The 17,789-nt window shown below is 39.2% G+C and overlaps 7 protein-coding genes across 7 annotated transcripts in view; 3 read left to right on the forward strand and 4 right to left on the reverse strand.

Annotated features, from left to right (window-relative positions):
- The window catches only part of LOC134677097 (dihydrofolate reductase), a 262,050-nt gene that overhangs the window by 27,732 nt on the left and 216,529 nt on the right, over nt 1–17,789 (reverse strand). The gene's annotated exons all lie outside the window — the stretch shown is intronic.
- On the reverse strand, nt 1,828–3,380 carry LOC134676872 (chorion class B protein L12-like). Its single transcript, XM_063535255.1, has 2 exons — nt 3,288–3,380; nt 1,828–2,209 (listed from the first exon to the last, which is right to left on the reverse strand). Exons 1-2 carry the CDS (start codon nt 3,333–3,335, stop codon nt 1,841–1,843), a joined length of 417 nt encoding a protein of 138 aa, XP_063391325.1. The 5' UTR covers nt 3,336–3,380; the 3' UTR covers nt 1,828–1,840.
- On the forward strand, nt 3,611–4,859 carry LOC134676815 (chorion class A protein L11-like). Its single transcript, XM_063535197.1, has 2 exons — nt 3,611–3,703; nt 4,486–4,859. The coding sequence occupies exons 1-2, from the start codon at nt 3,653–3,655 to the stop codon at nt 4,795–4,797; spliced, it is 363 nt and encodes a 120-aa protein (XP_063391267.1). The 5' UTR covers nt 3,611–3,652; the 3' UTR covers nt 4,798–4,859.
- On the reverse strand, nt 4,946–5,682 carry LOC134676904 (chorion class CB protein M5H4-like). The gene is made up of 2 exons (XM_063535287.1): nt 5,608–5,682; nt 4,946–5,343 (listed from the first exon to the last, which is right to left on the reverse strand). The coding sequence occupies exons 1-2, from the start codon at nt 5,653–5,655 to the stop codon at nt 4,990–4,992; spliced, it is 402 nt and encodes a 133-aa protein (XP_063391357.1). The 5' UTR covers nt 5,656–5,682; the 3' UTR covers nt 4,946–4,989.
- Nucleotides 6,035–6,543, forward strand: LOC134676952 (chorion class CA protein ERA.1-like). Its single transcript, XM_063535329.1, has 2 exons — nt 6,035–6,087; nt 6,211–6,543. Exons 1-2 carry the CDS (start codon nt 6,037–6,039, stop codon nt 6,514–6,516), a joined length of 357 nt encoding a protein of 118 aa, XP_063391399.1. The 5' UTR covers nt 6,035–6,036; the 3' UTR covers nt 6,517–6,543.
- LOC134677117 (chorion class CA protein ERA.1-like) lies at nt 13,629–15,991 on the reverse strand. Its single transcript, XM_063535573.1, has 2 exons — nt 15,879–15,991; nt 13,629–13,965 (listed from the first exon to the last, which is right to left on the reverse strand). The coding sequence occupies exons 1-2, from the start codon at nt 15,927–15,929 to the stop codon at nt 13,702–13,704; spliced, it is 315 nt and encodes a 104-aa protein (XP_063391643.1). The 5' UTR covers nt 15,930–15,991; the 3' UTR covers nt 13,629–13,701.
- Nucleotides 16,246–17,385, forward strand: LOC134676930 (chorion class CB protein M5H4-like). The gene is made up of 2 exons (XM_063535310.1): nt 16,246–16,293; nt 17,015–17,385. The coding sequence occupies exons 1-2, from the start codon at nt 16,246–16,248 to the stop codon at nt 17,372–17,374; spliced, it is 408 nt and encodes a 135-aa protein (XP_063391380.1). The 3' UTR covers nt 17,375–17,385.

The following is a 17,789-nucleotide window of genomic DNA, read 5'->3' on the forward strand; positions in this document are numbered from 1 at the left end:
GGTTATTGTGTGTAACCGTAGGAAAAATCTAAAAATAAATAAAAGTTAAAAAATAGGGGGGTCCCCATACAAAAAAAACATTTTTTATTGGGACTGACATATAAGTACCTAAACCTAACCTACTTCCAGATGACCTAGAAGGGTGAAATTTGGAATCCAGCTCGGTTATTGTGTGTAAGCGTAGGAAAAAATCTAAAAATAAAAAAAAGTTAAAAAATAGGGGGGGTCCCCATACAAAAAAATATTTTTTTATTGTGGCGTTGGAACCGTTACAAGCAGATATTTGAAACTACCCCAATATATGTATTATTATATTTGCTACTTTGCTACTTAAAAAAGAAATTAAGTCAAAAAATAAGTGGTATCCCCATACAAAAAACTTGTAATACGCTCTAAACAACCGGCCAACGGTGTGTCGTCGGCGGCGCGCGGCACCACATAATTATACAAAGAACAGAAGTAAAAACCATGCAGCGGAAACACAAGAAAAAACATTAAATCTCAATACCTGCCTAGTTTTCTTTACAAAAAGTATTGATATCCCACCAAAAACATAAATGTAAAAAAGGAGAGCCAAGTTCAATACAAAAATTATGCTTGGCTGTGGGGTTCGCCGCAAAAAGAATGGAGATCTAAATGAGTGCCAAGTTCTATGCAAAATCCAAATATGTATTTATTTATAGGATCAAAATAACATTGTGCAGGTCCGGCGCATTTTTAATCCAGCGTATTTCGCTAGACGTGCAGAGGGGAAACGCCAGCAGCGTGCTAGGTACATTTAGCCGGGTACCTATGGCCTAATAGCATATAATACCCTTAATTTTTATATTTACCTAGTTATAAGTTTGTAAATTTCTGTATCTATTTACATTTCATTTTGTAATAAAATTATATTCGCTTTTCTTAAATAACATTATAAACAAGTAATTAACTCTATTTCTTTGCTTTATTGGATACAATTGCTGTTATTTAAAAAAATGTGAGATCTTAAAGTAGGTTAGATTTGACTTGGCCAGTTTTCATTACATCAATCATTTTATAAAGTTATTCAACATATATATATATATATTGTAATTCTAATAAAATCTGGCCAAGCCAAATCTAACCTACTTTAAGATCTCACATTTTTTTAAATAACAGCAATTGTTATAGGTACCCAATAAAGCAAAGAAATAGAGTTAATTACTTGTTTATAATGTTATTTTGTTCCTATAAATACATATTTGGATTTTGCATAGAACTTGGCACTCATTTAGATCTCCATTTTTTTTGCGGCGAACCCCACAGCCAAGCATAATTTTTGTATTGAACTTGGCTTTCCTTTTTTACATTTATGGGTTTGGTGGGATTCGAGATTACAGGCGCCAGGCATACAAGTGAATACTTAAAATTTAATTAATATTGTCCTTTTCTGCCTGAAACACAGAAAATCCTACATAGTTTGGGCATTTGTAAACCACTTTTCTCTAACAACAATTCTTAGTAGTTAAAAGCAAACACTTTTAACAATAAATTATTTGTAGCATTTGACAAAATAATTAAATTAAAAAGAGTATAACCGAATAAATAAAGCAATTCAAGTCAATTATTCACCTTTCGCATGACGTAATGTGTGATATGATCTAAATGTACAGTTAGTTTAATATGCATTTTACACATAGTATAGCATTAATTAAAATCGATTCAAGTGAAGTTATTAAATGTATGTACCCAATAGAGGCAAAAACAATGTTTTATTGAGCAATTGAGTTTATTCGATCAGGTTTCCATAAATTAAGTCGTTCGTACCACTAGAAGTCAATTAGCAAATAAACTAAATGTTTCCAGAAGTTATTAAAGGTTAGCCCTGGCAGCTGCAGCCGGAGCCGGAGCCTCCCTGCACGCTGGTGATGGCCACGTTCCCGCAGGTGCCGCAGCTGTAGTCCACGCACGCCGAGCCGCTGGTGTCGTAGTTGCCAGAGAACTGCACGGCGCTCAGGTACGGCAGTTGTCCGCTAACGTCCAAGTCTCCGCTCAGGCCGAGCTCGGTGGAGACGGAGATGCCGGAGGGGGAGATGGGGCCGAAGCTGGTGATGGGGAGGTCGCCGCCGCTGCTGGGGATGGAGATGGAGTTGGCGCTGACAGAGCTGCTGGAGCCCCCATAGCTGCCGTAACCGATGGAGCCCCTAGAGCTGCCGCGTGAGCAGCCGCAACTCTGGCCAGAGATGGTCTGAAACGCAAAAATATTTATTTAGGCCTGAGAGCTGTAAATGTTTAAAGACTTTAGTAACTCTTTCCTTTTTTGTGGCTCCCTACATTCCAGCCATCAGTCAGTAGCAGGGGAATCAAAGTTGATTGTTTCACAATACTTATTTATTTATTTAAACTTTAGTACACAAAAGAAAACTTATCGTACAAAAGGCGGAGTTAATGCCAAAAGCATTCTCTACCAGTCAACCTTAAAGCAAAGCGGAGAGATTGTGGGCGGTGCTACTTATCACTAAAGCTAATCTAAAATCTAACACACCTACACAATACCTATACTACATAAAATTAATATAATATACTTAATACACATAATACATACAATAAATAATTTATATAAACTAATTTAACACTACTAGGAATCCTTCATTCTAACAGCAAAGAAAGACCGTACAGATTTCTTGAACGCAAATTTATTTGGGGCATTTTTGATATTCAGGGGAAGTCCGTTCCAAAGGCGCGCCACCTGTACGCAGAACGAGTTTGACATGAACCCGGATCGATGTGGAGGGATGGACAAAGACATATTGCCAGAAGAGCGGAGTTGGCGGTCGCGAGAAAGACCATAAAACTGAAAGAGCGACTACGACTACGACTTATATGCATTTAAAGAATTTAGTTCAGCTTGAAATTAAATTTTGTGTAATTAGGGTTCCGTACCCAAAGGGTAAAACGGGACCCTATTACTAAGACTTCGCTGTCCGTCCGTCCGTCCGACCGTCCGTCCGTCTGTCCGTCTGTCCGTCTGTCTGTCACCAGGCTGTATCTCACGAACCGTGATAGCTAGACAGTTGAAATTTTCACAGATGATGTATTTCTGTTGCCGCTATTTTTCTTACCGACTAGATATAAAAGAGCACATCAACTATAAATTTAATATAAATAAAGAAATTGACAATTATTTGTGAGTATACGGCGGTTGTCGAAAGAAGGATTTAATATTTTTGAAAACTCATGGAAAAGCATAGATATACATAGGTACAAGTACATAACAATTAATATATTTTACATCAAGGAATCAAAAGGAAAAATCAGTAGTTTACCTGGACCAGCAGAAGAGAAGCGCAGAGAAGGATAGCTTTGAATGCCATTTTAATGGTTGCTGTAGTAAGTATCTTACTAAAGTATGATTTTCAGTAAGAATTGTGGGACTTTTTATAGTTCTTGCGAGTCTTTCGAAATTAACTTAAGATAACATACATTAACTTTAATAGGCACGTGTGTCCACGTATGTCCAAGTGTTCTTAAAATTGTTTACACTTAATTGATAACATAAATCGGCCACGTGTTTCGTCTTTTGAAATGCTATTGTTCTTCTTATCATTGTTTTTAATTGGTTCATTATAAAAGCTGAGCTTCAAAAGTATCGAACATAGTTTTTTCGTCCTTCGAATAAACAACTTCAACCATGTCTCCTTACACCGTGTTGGTCCTCTGCATCCAAATCTGCCTGATCCAGGTAAGTTCAACTAGGTACTTAACTATCTTTTTCTGTCTTAGAGTTTAAACTAACTATTTTCTGTAATCCAGGTAGGGTTTGTAATCCAGATCCGAAATGTATGAAATTATCCGGATCTGGATCCGGATCCGTGGATCTTCCCATACATTTCCGATCCATAGTGCAAACCCTAAGCCCAGGTAAAATTTCCTTATTTTGTGGAAGTTAATTTTTTTAAGGAGGCTTTATTGAATTTATTATTGTGTGATTTTCAAAATAATTGTAAAAAGATGGCGGTCCGCCTAATTTGAAAAAAAAAATCAGGGTCGAGATGATTCCTCCACAAAAGGTACAGTCCCTCTGTGTTGATACTTTTATATTTTTTATAAAACCTCCATAATCGCCTACCGCAGCTTTTTAACCAGGTCATGATTTGTGATACCTTTTGTTCACATTCACATTAATTTAGTAATAAATCATATTCATGGCAAGTAATTGTTATATTGGAGAGTCCCATAAAACTCTAAATACTTGCACTATAGAATGCAATAGATAGAGTTAGACCAAGAAAAGTCTGCAGCGATTTTGATAGCCCACGCAGTGCAAGTGTTATTTATAAGTCATAATTTCATAGATGTTTGACGTTTAAAATAACACTTGCACTGCGTGGGCTATCAAAATCGCTTTGAAAAGACTTTTCTTGGTCTAACTCTAAGTAGCTTATACATATTCCGCGCCAGCTCTGACGGATCAACCTGTACACATTTTATTGCCTTGACTAACAGTTTCTTTTTAATTAACAGTCAGTGATGAGCCAGCGCTGCTGCGGCTCCAGCATCGGCTCCGGGTCCAGCATCGGCTACGGTTCCAGCATCGGCTACGGTTCCAACATCGGCTCCGGCTCCAGCATCGGCTACGGTTCCAGCTCCGGCAACAGCGGCTCGTACGGCGGGCAGGGCTGCGGGGTGGTGAGCGCGGACGGCACCATCGACGCGTGCGGCACCACCTGCGTCACCGGCGCCGTGCCCGTGCTCGGCTCCGTCTCCTTCGGCGGCTGCGCGCCCGCCTGCGGCTCCGTCTCTATCTGCGGACAGTGCGGATGCGGTTGCAACTAAATAGTTCTACCGTGATGAACCACACTGCATTTCAATAATACAATAAACGCTTTATGGCTAAATTGTGTTTTGTTTCTTACATTGTAATATTATTTTCAGGTCTAGAATAGGGTTTGAATAATGTATGTGACAATAAGAAAAACAAAAATATAATTTTAATTATTTATTATTAAATTAAAGTAAGATTTCATCTTAAGAACGTCTACCACAGCTGTTAATAGTACTAGAGCTATAGCTAGGTGAGAGGCCAGCGTTCACGCCACTCGGATTCCCGACCTCTTGCGTGATGGCGACGCAGTCCCCACACCCGTACGACACCGGCGCGGTTCCGTTGGTGTTGAACTGGCCCTCGAACGCGACCGCGCTCAGGTACGGCAGCGCGCCGGACAGGTCCAGGTCACCGGCGAGGCCTAAGTCCGTGGCGACGGCGATGCCGGACGGCGCGATGGGGCCGATGCTAGTAATCGCCAGAGGGCCACCATTGTCGGATATCGTGATAGAGCGGCATTCGCAGTTAGGTGTGTATACACTTTGTCCGGCTACAGACTGTAAAAAAACATTTTATTAGATTTTAACGAGTTGCATAAAATCGGCAAACAAAATAGGAAAAAGCGTTTAAAGTGTTTGATAAACATTACCTACTTAAGTTGATTCGCATAAAATATCGTAAAATAAGCAAGTTTATATTATGTACACGTTTTATCATGTCTAATTCAAAGAAACCTTACAAAGATATTTAAGTAATAGCACGTACGAACTAACAATAAATGTTTTTTATATAATCAGATGTATAGGTAACTATCCAATTACCTGAATGAAATATACTGCTGCGCAGAATGTGATGTATTTTGATGCCATTGTAAATTACTTTTTTGGTTGACAACAGTCAATTAATTATTTTATGATTAACCTGGCTACCTTTTATACGAAGGTAAAGCCTATTGAATAATCATGATAAATTTCGTTAAAATTGATAAACGGCATCAATCGATAGCAATACAAGCAAAAATAGATATGTGGTAACATAATTCGTTTTGATTGTCCTAATAATAATGATAACGTTTTTCGCAACGCGATATTAATTAAACGAGTTATTATATTATGCATATTTAACTAATATTTTCAACACGCACAGATTTTTGTAATAATTATCGCCATGACAAGTATAAAAGCTATGGTTGGTTGATATCAAATCATTCTAGCGTTAAACAAGAACAACATATAACAACAAATATTAACATGTCTCCCTTCGTAGTCTTCGCCCTTTGCCTGCAGGCTTGCTTGATTCAGGTAATTGATAAATATATACCTACTCGTACTTATTCAGGTTGTTAATATACCGCAATATTGAAATATTAATTTGGTAGAAAAATTTTAGTGGAAAGCTTATTTATATCTTTATGTTATTTGCAGTCCGTGATGAGTCAGTCCTGCGGATTTCCTCAACTTCCCTACGGGTCCGGATTAAGCGGAATCGGCGGTCTCAACAGCGCGAGTCAAAGCGCGCCCGCGCCACCGCCCGTCCCGAGCCCGCCGTGCGCGTCGTACGGCGGTACCGGTACCGGTAAGGTAGGCGTGTCCGGCGACATCGACGCGAGCGGCCAGACCGTCGTCGTCGGCTCCGTGCCCGTGCTCGGCTCCGTCGACTTCAGCGGTACTGTGCCCGCGTCCGGCTCCGTGTCCATATCAGGACAGTGCGGATGCGGATGCAATGCGTAGTACCTAGTTACCTAATGATAAATATAATTTAAGATTTTATTAATGCCTTTTATTTAACAAGTGATTTTCTTGTTATATTTTGCCACATTGCTGTCGTTCAATAGGTACGTTCAAACCGTCATTCATTTTATCAAGTATATTGCCCGTTTAGTTAAGTTTTTCGCCTGTTTCCCATTACTGAAATACTGCAGCAGTAATGCTGCATCTGCAATGCTTCTGCGATCACAACCAGAAGTCGCCAGCCTGTCGGTATTCTACAGGTTGCACTTCGGGGAGTGTGCCCAAGAGCTACACGAGCTCATTCCACCGTCCCCATTCTACCATCGGACTTTTAGACGCACGGCCGGTTTCCATCATTACTTGGTAGATATTCCACCAATTCGCACTAAGCGCTTTGCTTCTACTTTCCTTATGCGCACTGCCAAGGAATGGAATTCCTTGCCGGCGTCTATATTTCCGTGCTCTTATAACCCGGCAACCTTCAAATCAAGAGTGAACAGGCACCTTCTGGGCAAGCTCGCTCCAGCGTAGGCCACGTCTACGCCTCGGCTAGTCTGTGGCCATGAGTAAGCCCATTCATAAAAAAAAAAAAGAACGTCGACGACCTAACATAAAAACAAACATAACGAGCTAATTTTAAATGACAACACAAAAAAAATAGTGTTTACTTATTTTGTTACTAGTAAAGTATAGTGCGACATAAAATAGTAGAAATTAAATAAAATGGCATTTAAAATATACTTTCCATACTAAATTGTTGGCATGTTTAAGCATTTTACGTCAAAAATGTGTCAGGAAGTGGCGCCTCCAATAATTTTCTAAATTTTTTTGTCGTACTATAAATAATAAAGACCGGGATTTATAATAATAAATATTATATAAAAACCTAGCCTAAGAAAAATGATGAATAAAGAAATAATATATCATGATTATTCAGTAGGCTCTACCTTCATATAAAAGGTAGCCAGGTTAATATGGTCTGAAATTTTACCTCTCCGGAATTATTTAGCTAGGTGTACCTATATGACAAAAGGTGAACTGAGATTACCTTAGTAAGTAAGTAAGTAAATATTCTTTATAGTGCACCACACATACAGTTAAAAAAACACAGAATATGAAATACAGTTAAAAGCTGGGTAACAATAGACCTTAGCTGACTTAATTACGTTCAAAAAATTCAAAAGCTAGGCAATTTTCCTTGAAAGCATTTGATGCGTCATAATATCATAAAAATTATTAATCTCATTATCATAATCTTATTACCTTCACCAAGGAGGAGTTTTGGCCGAAGGGTGTCAAGTTCCGGCGGTTCCGCGGCCGGCTCCCTGATGTCGTGTATAAAAAATAATAAGGTTTTAAATGTTTAAATAGTTAATGGGAAAAATGCCTCAGATAAGATCCGCAGCAAAACATTGGACTATTGGAGTACAAGGGTCCTCTTGTTATTCTAACCTGGTTAATGGGAACTTGGTAGGATATTGAAAAGATACAGCCAAATATCTGACATGCAATTTAATATACCCCACTAAATAATTACAAGGCACTCCGCTTCGGGGCGGGCGCTACCCAAAATACAATTTGTTTCTATAAGCCGTTGGCGGCTGTGGGGTGACACTATGGCAATTCTTAACCTACGATCGCGAGACGGGCGAAACGCGGAGTTTTGGCCAAAACCTAAAACGAAAGTCTAGTGCACTCACGGATACCGGGTGTAGCTTTCATCCTGGAACTTAGCGTAGCAGACAGATCGACGTAGATCAGCGGCGGGCGTTCATCGAGCCCCAGCTGGGACAAGCTAAGGCGAGAACAACCCGCGGCGCTCGGACTTTCACGGGAAGGACCCGCACGAAGACACCTTGGAGTCGTCGGACGGCAGCATAGCCATCCGACACACGGCCTGCAAGTCAAGGCCGCGTCCTACGGCGTAGAGGCAGCGTCAGCATGACGCTCAGCAAAATCGGGGACGCGCAACAGCGCGCCAGGGAACACGATCACCAACCGTGCTCATGTCCATCGGCGACACGGGACGCACTAAGTAAATCACGCGCACAATTCACGCACAGCGATATACGCACTTTACAAATCGGTCTCCCACCAGCCGGACCAGGCGGCGGAAGGAGACGAGGCAATTCCTCTTAATCTTTAATTAGAAACCATCCGCATGCTAGCGTATTCCCATTCCCAGTCCAAGTGAAGTGCCCGTGACAGTTCGAAATAAAATCCTACCTGTCACGTCGCGTTTCGATCCGCATCAACACATTAAATGTCAAACCAACTTAAATCTTTTCTAAATCAAATGATTCTCGAAAAATGTCAATGCTCATTAATACTTGTAATATTTTAAGTGGTTAATAATAATTACTAATAATTATATTTTTATCGTACGTTTCTACTTTGTTTCCTTTGGAATATATCCTTGCTTATGCCTGAACAAAACGCCTATATTCTTAGCTGTCACCGGGCTGTCACGCTTACGACTACCCAACGAAAGTCTTTTTTATGTTTTTATATAATTTCATAAATGATTCTAAAATACAAATTAAATTAGGGTGTGACCTACTTGGGCAGTTAGGATATATCACGAGGATCATTTTGATATACGTGAAGCCAGGTTTGGTTCAACAACCTCTGCGCAATCTGGGTGACAAGTTCCGTTCAAGTGGCATGCTCTTTGGACTTGTTTCTTCGAAACCAGTTAACCAGGAGGCAGTATATGCTAATCAACCTACAGCTGAGAAGGTACATTACGGTTTTACCTAAGTGTCATACTCTGGTGTATGTTATTTTGTTGGAAATGCGACAGTCATGCTGCACAGGTTATCCTGTATGGAAAAGTATGTATCTATCATAGGCAAATATGTAGCATCGCTACAATATCCCCTCTCTCGGCAAAGAGGTTAAGCACCGGTTAACCGAGGCAGCCGGGGTAACCGGAGAAAAGAAAATCTTTTCCCAAAAAATCATCTGGTCCAGTAGGACGTTAACTATACATGCGGACATATACATGCGCTCCATATTTATTGTCGTTTGACATTAGAAATCACAGCGTGTGGCCACCACACTGTGGTTTCTGCTACTCAACTAAAAAATATAACCTAGATTTCCTTTGAAATAGTCTTAAGTTGTATAATGTAGTCGCTATAGTTAATAATGAGCTAACTCTCATTTTGAGGCTAATTGATATCTTTTAATGCTAACAAAGTTATTAGTTATCTTTGATTAGGCTAATTTATTCTAATTAATTAGTATATTACATGTAGTTATATACATAATGCAATATTAAGAATTAAGTTTTAATATGGCATGCCCTACTATGTACATGCCTATGAGTACAAAATTAACTTACTAGTACCTTAATGTAATGTGGGAACTAGTTGCTAATTTATATCTACAGATTATCCAATACAATAGTGGAGGCTAACTTGTAGCTCACACTCAAGTCAAATCCCAATGTGTAGCCAGTGGGCTTACACTAAGTGAAAAAAAAAAAAAAAACTTGGTTTTCTTTTTCATGTCTAAGTCAGTGAATTATATCTAATATAATTACATCACCCTGGACCCTTAGGGTGTGTAGTCACAAAAAAATTTGGTTTCCCTAGAAACGCTTGAAAAAAAATCTTGACCAAGTGAGTCAAGGAGGTACGCGTACTCAAAAAAAATGGGTTGTTACCTAAGTTCACCCGAATAAAAAATAAGTTGCTAACTTGAAAATACACCTTGTAAAATATAATATTGAGCATAATGTCACTGAACCAATGCTTTAAAATTAAATGGTAACTGATTTTTTCCAGATTACCTTAACTATAAAGCGGTTTGCTCTAGCAGTCGGAAATTCGGAGGTTATGTGACGAATCAGGAATACTACTCCAAGTGGAATGCAGCATGCCGTTCAACAACATGTCCCTACCTTTAGCGAATACAAGTGGTGCATGTTTCAGCAGAACTTTAAAAAATGCTATGCTATGATAGCTGAAATTGAGGTTGATTCTAAGACCAATTTCCTCAAATTTCAAAAAAATAAAAACAAATAATATGAACATTTAAGTTCTATAAAATAGTTCTATTTAGAACCAAATAAGTCAAAAACGAAAAAATTTAGAGTGTCTCGTCTATCATACTAAGTCACCGGAATGAAAAGTTTGAGTTGGTTTGAGAAATAAAAATGAATAAATATTTTAATACTTTTGAAATGGGTGGGTCGGGCGGGTGGGTGTCCAACGCGGCACTACATAGTCGCGTATTAAACAATGAGGCATTAGGCATGGGTAGGGGTGAGTAGATAAGGTATCCCCCCCCTCCTACTTCATAAAATTCCTCTCCTTCCCCGTCCGGCATGTCGGTAGAAAAAATGGTTTGCTTGTGTCAGGGTATGTAATAAAGTATAATAAATTGGTAACACTTCACTTTATACAGGAAGTGTTAAAATAAATTACCTACCTCTCAAATGGAGCATGGTGAAAAAAAATAATATGTGGCTGAGCGCTATGCTAATTAGTCATAGTGTAGCCTAATAATAATTGTAATAATTGATGAATTTGCTACCCTGTCACAAGTAAACTTACAAATTAATTAATATTATATTTTTAAAACAAATAATTTCACTCAATTTTTTAAATATTAAGTTTTTTAAATGACAAAAATTTTATAAATTCATGTTATTGCTCCCCAAGCTCACAGTAACCAGGCTATATATTTAATTTAAGCTTTCTTCGGGCGCCATTGTCGTGTATAAAAAATAATAAGGTTTTTAAATGTTTAAATAGTTAATGGGAAAAATGCCTCAGATAAGATCCGCAGCAAAACATTGGACTATTGGAGTACAAGGGTCCTCTTGTTATTCTAACCTGGTTAATGGGAACTTGGTAGGATATTGAAAAGATACAGCCAAATATCTGACATGCAATTTAATATACCCCACTAAATAATTACAAGGCACTCCGCTTCGGGGCGGGCGCTACCCAAAATACAATTTGTTTCTATAAGCCGTTGGCGGCTGTGGGGTGACACTATGGCAATTCTTAACCTACGATCGCGAGACGGGCGAAACGCGGAGTTTTGGCCAAAACCTAAAACGAAAGTCTAGTGCACTCACGGATACCGGGTGTAGCTTTCATCCTGGAACTTAGCGTAGCAGACAGATCGACGTAGATCAGCGGCGGGCGTTCATCGAGCCCCAGCTGGGACAAGCTAAGGCGAGAACAACCCGCGGCGCTCGGACTTTCACGGGAAGGACCCGCACGAAGACACCTTGGAGTCGTCGGACGGCAGCATAGCCATCCGACACACGGCCTGCAAGTCAAGGCCGCGTCCTACGGCGTAGAGGCAGCGTCAGCATGACGCTCAGCAAAATCGGGGACGCGCAACAGCGCGCCAGGGAACACGATCACCAACCGTGCTCATGTCCATCGGCGACACGGGACGCACTAAGTAAATCACGCGCACAATTCACGCACAGCGATATACGCACTTTACAAATCGGTCTCCCACCAGCCGGACCAGGCGGCGGAAGGAGACGAGGCAATTCCTCTTAATCTTTAATTAGAAACCATCCGCATGCTAGCGTATTCCCATTCCCAGTCCAAGTGAAGTGCCCGTGACAGTTCGAAATAAAATCCTACCTGTCACGTCGCGTTTCGATCCGCATCAACACATTAAATGTCAAACCAACTTAAATCTTTTCTAAATCAAATGATTCTCGAAAAATGTCAATGCTCATTAATACTTGTAATATTTTAAGTGGTTAATAATAATTACTAATAATTATATTTTTATCGTACGTTTCTACTTTGTTTCCTTTGGAATATATCCTTGCTTATGCCTGAACAAAACGCCTATATTCTTAGCTGTCACCGGGCTGTCACGCTTACGACTACCCAACGAAAGTCTTTTTTATGTTTTTATATAATTTCATAAATGATTCTAAAATACAAATTAAATTAGGGTGTGACCTACTTGGGCAGTTAGGATATATCACGAGGATCATTTTGATATACGTGAAGCCAGGTTTGGTTCAACAACCTCTGCGCAATCTGGGTGACAAGTTCCGTTCAAGTGGCATGCTCTTTGGACTTGTTTCTTCGAAACCAGTTAACCAGGAGGCAGTATATGCTAATCAACCTACAGCTGAGAAGGTACATTACGGTTTTACCTAAGTGTCATACTCTGGTGTATGTTATTTTGTTGGAAATGCGACAGTCATGCTGCACAGGTTATCCTGTATGGAAAAGTATGTATCTATCATAGGCAAATATGTAGCATCGCTACACTGACACTGCGGGGTTGCGAACTGCATCGCAGCCATAATTTTGTTTTTAGTTTTAAGATATATTTTGTATTAATATGTATGCTAGTTTTAAGGTATTTATCTATGGGCCAATAGTTGCCTGAAAATAAATGTTTTCATTTCATTTCATTATCAAATCACCAGGCTCACAAGTGATACTATATTAGGGAAACTTTGTCTATTTGTATATATGTTAATTGTTAAGTATGCCATGCAATACGGTGTTTGACTGGCAAGCATACGAAGTATTTAGTGTCAAAACGATCAGCCACTGTGGAATCTATGTAAAACACACAGATATGTGTGTGAAAAAGTAGCTAATTATATAAATATATTATAATTCCAATAGTAAGTAAATACATATTTTTTTAGCTTGTGACAATTAAATGATAGAAAAGTTTTATATTGAATTATTCTTCTTTTTTTCGTATCGAGGTTCCTTTTTTCATACGATGGAAGTAGGCAGATGGTGCAGTAGGCAGTGTTGACAGCTCTGGCTGTCACGTCCTTTAGATCCAGTTTTTAACTACCTAGTTTTTAAGACAGTGCTACGTCCTTGCAGGGTGACCATGTACCAAACCTTTATGTAACACCTTTATATCCATGGTTTTTCGCATGAAATAAATGAAATGAAACGAAATCCAGCTCTGAGCAGTGATGCGGGGCAGGCCAGTAGATGCGCCATGGTTTGCGATGCGATGCTGAGTCGCTAGGTATATTGAGTCGAGGGCTACGGAATAGTCCCAATTTGGCCATGTTTTGCTTACAGCGACCAACTTGGGACTTGAGATTGATTTACATATTATTTGAAACACCGAAAAAAACGAAGTAAAATCATTTAAATTTTTTTATTATAAAAAATATCCAAGCGTCTTCTTCTTCGTTTCTTTGTCAAGAAATAATTAAGCGTTGCAACCGCATCCGCACTGTCCGGAGATGGCCACGGAGCCGGACGCGGCGACCTTGCCACCGAAGTCAACGGCGCCGAGCACGGGCACGGAGCCGACGACGACGGTCTGGCCGCTCGCGCCGATATCGCCGGACACGCTGACCTGTCCGGTGCCGGAGCCGCCGTACGACGCGGAGGAGTAGCTGATGGGTGCGCTCACGACGGAACTGTATTGACCGTAGTTTTGACTGCAACCACACTGCTGGCTGAAAGCAGTCTGTAAAGGAAAAAAATGTGTTAACACAATTTGTACCTAATATCTAACTATAGGACATAAACAAAATGGACATTCAATCAACAAAAATGTAAAATTATAAAAAAAAACAGAATGAGTAACACCAAAAACATGGTCCTAGTGCACAGTGGAGGTAGACGGGTTGGCTGCACCATCATTGAGACCGAAATGTTGGATGGGTTTGAACTAACCTAAACGAATTTATTTGCTTTGGTTAAGGATGATGATTTGATGATGTTTTTGATTAATCTTTATAAAGTTATTCTGCCTACTACGCATATATAAAACAGTGAGTAGCATTTAATGAAAATCTCGTTTAGTTGTTTACCATATTCTTGCGCAATATATAAGTACCTACTCAGGGAATAATTTAAATGTGACATGTTTATTGTTATGCCTAAAGGGGCAAGTGTTTAAACTTGATATCTATGTAGTATGTACAATGCTGAACTGAATAAAATTAAAAAGCAAATAGTTTTGAAAGTTACAAAGTCACAACAATATTAGAGTAGGTCGGCATTTTATCTATGCGGAGACCACGTATTACTACGCATTATTTATTTGTTTAACTAGTACATATATTTGTTTTTGTTGTGTTTTCTATGTATTTAAGTATTTGTATATTATATGTATCGTTGGTTAAGTACCTACCCACAATCAGAGTTGGGCAAAATGTAATCGACTGACGATTAACGATTAAAATTAACCGACTTAATCGCGAGCAACGATTAAAAGTGACGATTAATTAATTTTAGTCGAAAAGCTCCGACTAATATTGTCACGATTAAATTAATCGTCGACTAATTACCGGCGATTAATTTTTTTAATCGATTAATTAGTTCGATTAATTTTCTCTCGATTAATTTTAGCAATACATATGGTCTTTTTAACCGACTTAAAAAAAAAAGGACGAGGTGCCTAATTCGTCTGAAACATTTATAAATAATATAAGTAACAGACGAATTTTTATGTATGTTCACTTGGAGACTATTAATTTCGACCGTCTTCGATAGGATATTATCCGTTCGATGTAAGTAGTAAGTAATTACTGCATTGACAAGTTGAAACCTTATAGAAAACAACTGATAAGAGGTAAATAATGTGTTTGCTCTTTCATACACATACGTCGTTCTCTTTCTAATTTTTATGCCTGCGCTACAAGCCCTAAACCCTTACCTAGAGATGCCGCGCTAAGTTATCCGCATTATTATAGTAACCAATGTAACCATCTTATATTATTGAAGGACATTTATAACACTGGAATGGTTTTTAATGTGTACGCAAGAAGTTTTGATTTTTAGTTACATACAAAAATGACCACCTGTCTACTTTCAATCGAGAGTTAATCGAGAAATTTAATCGATTAATATTAAGATTAATTCAATTTCAATCGTATGTTAGGTCGACTAAATTAATCGCGATTAAATTAATCGCCGATTAATTTTGACGATTAACTTTTTTAATCGATTGATTAGTCGATTAAAAAGTTAATCGATTAATGCCCATCTCTGCCCACAATACAAGCCTTCTTGAGCTTAGTGTGGGGCTTAGGTAGTCAATTTGTGTAAGAATGTCCTATAATATTTATTTATTTATTTCACACAGGTATCTTGCCATGTCTGATGAATGATGATGATGATGATGAATGATGAATGAAGACAATGACCGCATGTTCTAGGTATAGCGCTCTAAATCAGAGGATAAGGCACGGTGATAAGTAGGTACTTACGATGTACACTTCAAATTGAACCGTTTGTCCTAATGACCTAATCAATTGGTACAAATTAAAGTACGGTGAAACGGGCAGTCGCTGCTTGAAGTCGAAAATGGCTATAACTATAAAATACCAATTTTATGTACAACCACTAGACCTAAAATAAATAAACACTACATACCTGGATCAGGAAAGCCTGAACGCACAATAGGAGAACAGCAAAGCGGGACATTTTGAATGTATTTTCTTCTGTAACAGAAACCAGAATAGTTATTCCAGTTTAAGTACCACTTTTATACATATAAATATTGCAATAAATATGTGGAAATGGGTCACAGATAACGGAAATGTGTTTCTAGTCTTTCTAAATAGGTAAATTGCCCTATAAAATGTCACGTACCTACACAGGTTATCGCGTTAAATGTTTGCCTAGTTATTGGCTATCAATGCTGTTAAGCAAGAACTATAAGCGAGGTGTATAAAAGCTGATTCTGGTGCAGTTAATATCTATAGTTTTTTACTGGCAAGAAAAGAACTAACTTGATAAAATGGTATCCAAGGCTGTTCTCATCTGCACCTTCGCCTGCATGTTCCAGGTATGTACTTAAATAAAAACCGGACAAGTGCGAGTTGGACTCGCCAACCGAGGGTTCCGTACTTTTTAGTATTTGTTGTTATAGCGGCAACAGAAATACATCATCTGTGAAAATTTCAACTGTCTAGCTATCACGGTTCGTGAGATACAGCCTGGTGACAGACGGACGGACAGCGGAGTCTTAGTAATAGGGTCTCGTTTTACCCTTTGGGTGCGGAACCCTAATAGTGTTGCTGGGACTGTAAGCTTGAATATAGTAGTTCCCGTGGTTGTGGGGGTGGTTATATAGACCGACTCTATATTTAGGGTAGTTATGGGGAGTTCGTGGAGATGGTAGTTGGGGTGGTAGTGAGGATGGAAGTGGGAGAAGTCCTGGGGATGCTGTGAGGGTCATCCGGTTGGTGTTTGGTTGGTAATACATAGTGTCAAAAGTATAAAATTAAGTTCTTGCATAAAGTGTAAGTTTCTTACCTATTTAATTAATGGCTTATTTAGACAGTATGAAAACTCGCATGCGAATTTCATTACATTCCGGTATTTGATTGATCAGCTGAATTTGATGTAACTAATAGTCCTTCATGTAGGTAACTAAAATCGCATACGAGTTTACACGCCCTCTAAATCAGCCCTAATTTCGAACACTCGCCTTCGATTTTAACTGCTAAAAAGTAAAAAAAAATTTTTTTTAATATTTTAGTACATGTACAAAATTATAATTACAGGCTATCAGCGGCCAGAGCTGCTACAGAGCTTTTGGTTCCTCTAGCGACTGCAGGTCCATCGTGATTTCCAACAACGGCGGTGACCTGCTCATCACCGCTCTCGGCCCCATCTCGCCGTCCGGCATCGCCGTCGCCACCGAGCTGGGTCTGTCCGGCAACTTGGACCTGTCCGGTACGCTCCCGTACCTGAGCGCGGTGGAGTTCCAGGGTCAGTTCGACACCAACGGCGTGACTCCTGTGTCGTACGGCTGCGGGGACTGCGTCGCCATCACACAGGAGCTCGGCAACCCGACCGGCGTCAACGCTAACATCAACTCTGGCAACAAAATCGTCAGCGTCTGCGGTTGTGGCAGAAACTGAGATTTACACATAATTTTGTATTAATAAAGATTTTATATATTTCAAATTATTTCTTTCGTTGTTTTTAGTAGCTACTCGTAGCTAGAGACCCAACCCGTTAGGTTAAGAAAAGTCTGCGGATATTTTGATAGCCCACGCAGTGCAAGTGTTGTTTTAAACGTCAAATTTCTATGAAATTATGAAGCTGCACGGCGTGGGCTATCAAAATCACTGCAGACTTTTCTTGGTCTATCTCTGTTGCGTGGCGTGTTAGGCAATTTTATTAACCCACATCACAAAAGAAATCTCGATCGTTCGATCGTTGTGGTTTTTGTATTTCCATCTACAAATCAAGCATACGCATTTACATTTAAAGACTAAAGTGCTACTTGGTAAAATTGACTTGGTGATGACGACGAATAATTTACATCTAGCT

The sequence above is a fragment of the Cydia fagiglandana genome, chromosome 25 (assembly GCF_963556715.1).
Source record: "Cydia fagiglandana chromosome 25, ilCydFagi1.1, whole genome shotgun sequence".
Classification (NCBI taxonomy): domain Eukaryota; kingdom Metazoa; phylum Arthropoda; class Insecta; order Lepidoptera; family Tortricidae; genus Cydia; species Cydia fagiglandana.

Bases quoted from the DNA above. Each gene is read 5' to 3' on its own strand.
- LOC134676815 (XM_063535197.1), top strand. From the start codon at position 3,653: ATGTCTCCTTACACCGTGTTGGTCCTCTGCATCCAAATCTGCCTGATC. The intron at 3,704-4,485 runs GTAAGTTCAACT...TTTAATTAACAG, and splicing joins TCCAAATCTGCCTGATCCAG to TCAGTGATGAGCCAGCGCTG.
- LOC134676952 (XM_063535329.1), top strand. From the start codon at position 6,037: ATGTCTCCCTTCGTAGTCTTCGCCCTTTGCCTGCAGGCTTGCTTGATT. The intron at 6,088-6,210 runs GTAATTGATAAA...TGTTATTTGCAG, and splicing joins TGCAGGCTTGCTTGATTCAG to TCCGTGATGAGTCAGTCCTG.
- LOC134676930 (XM_063535310.1), top strand. From the start codon at position 16,246: ATGGTATCCAAGGCTGTTCTCATCTGCACCTTCGCCTGCATGTTCCAG. The intron at 16,294-17,014 runs GTATGTACTTAA...TTATAATTACAG, and splicing joins CCTTCGCCTGCATGTTCCAG to GCTATCAGCGGCCAGAGCTG.
- LOC134676904 (XM_063535287.1), bottom strand. From the start codon at position 5,655: ATGGCATCAAAATACATCACATTCTGCGCAGCAGTATATTTCATTCAG. The intron at 5,344-5,607 runs GTAATTGGATAG...GTTTTTTTACAG, and splicing joins CAGCAGTATATTTCATTCAG to TCTGTAGCCGGACAAAGTGT.
- LOC134677117 (XM_063535573.1), bottom strand. From the start codon at position 15,929: ATGTCCCGCTTTGCTGTTCTCCTATTGTGCGTTCAGGCTTTCCTGATC. The intron at 13,966-15,878 runs GTATGTAGTGTT...TTTCCTTTACAG, and splicing joins TTCAGGCTTTCCTGATCCAG to ACTGCTTTCAGCCAGCAGTG.
- LOC134676872 (XM_063535255.1), bottom strand. From the start codon at position 3,335: ATGGCATTCAAAGCTATCCTTCTCTGCGCTTCTCTTCTGCTGGTCCAG. The intron at 2,210-3,287 runs GTAAACTACTGA...TTTGCGTTTCAG, and splicing joins CTTCTCTTCTGCTGGTCCAG to ACCATCTCTGGCCAGAGTTG.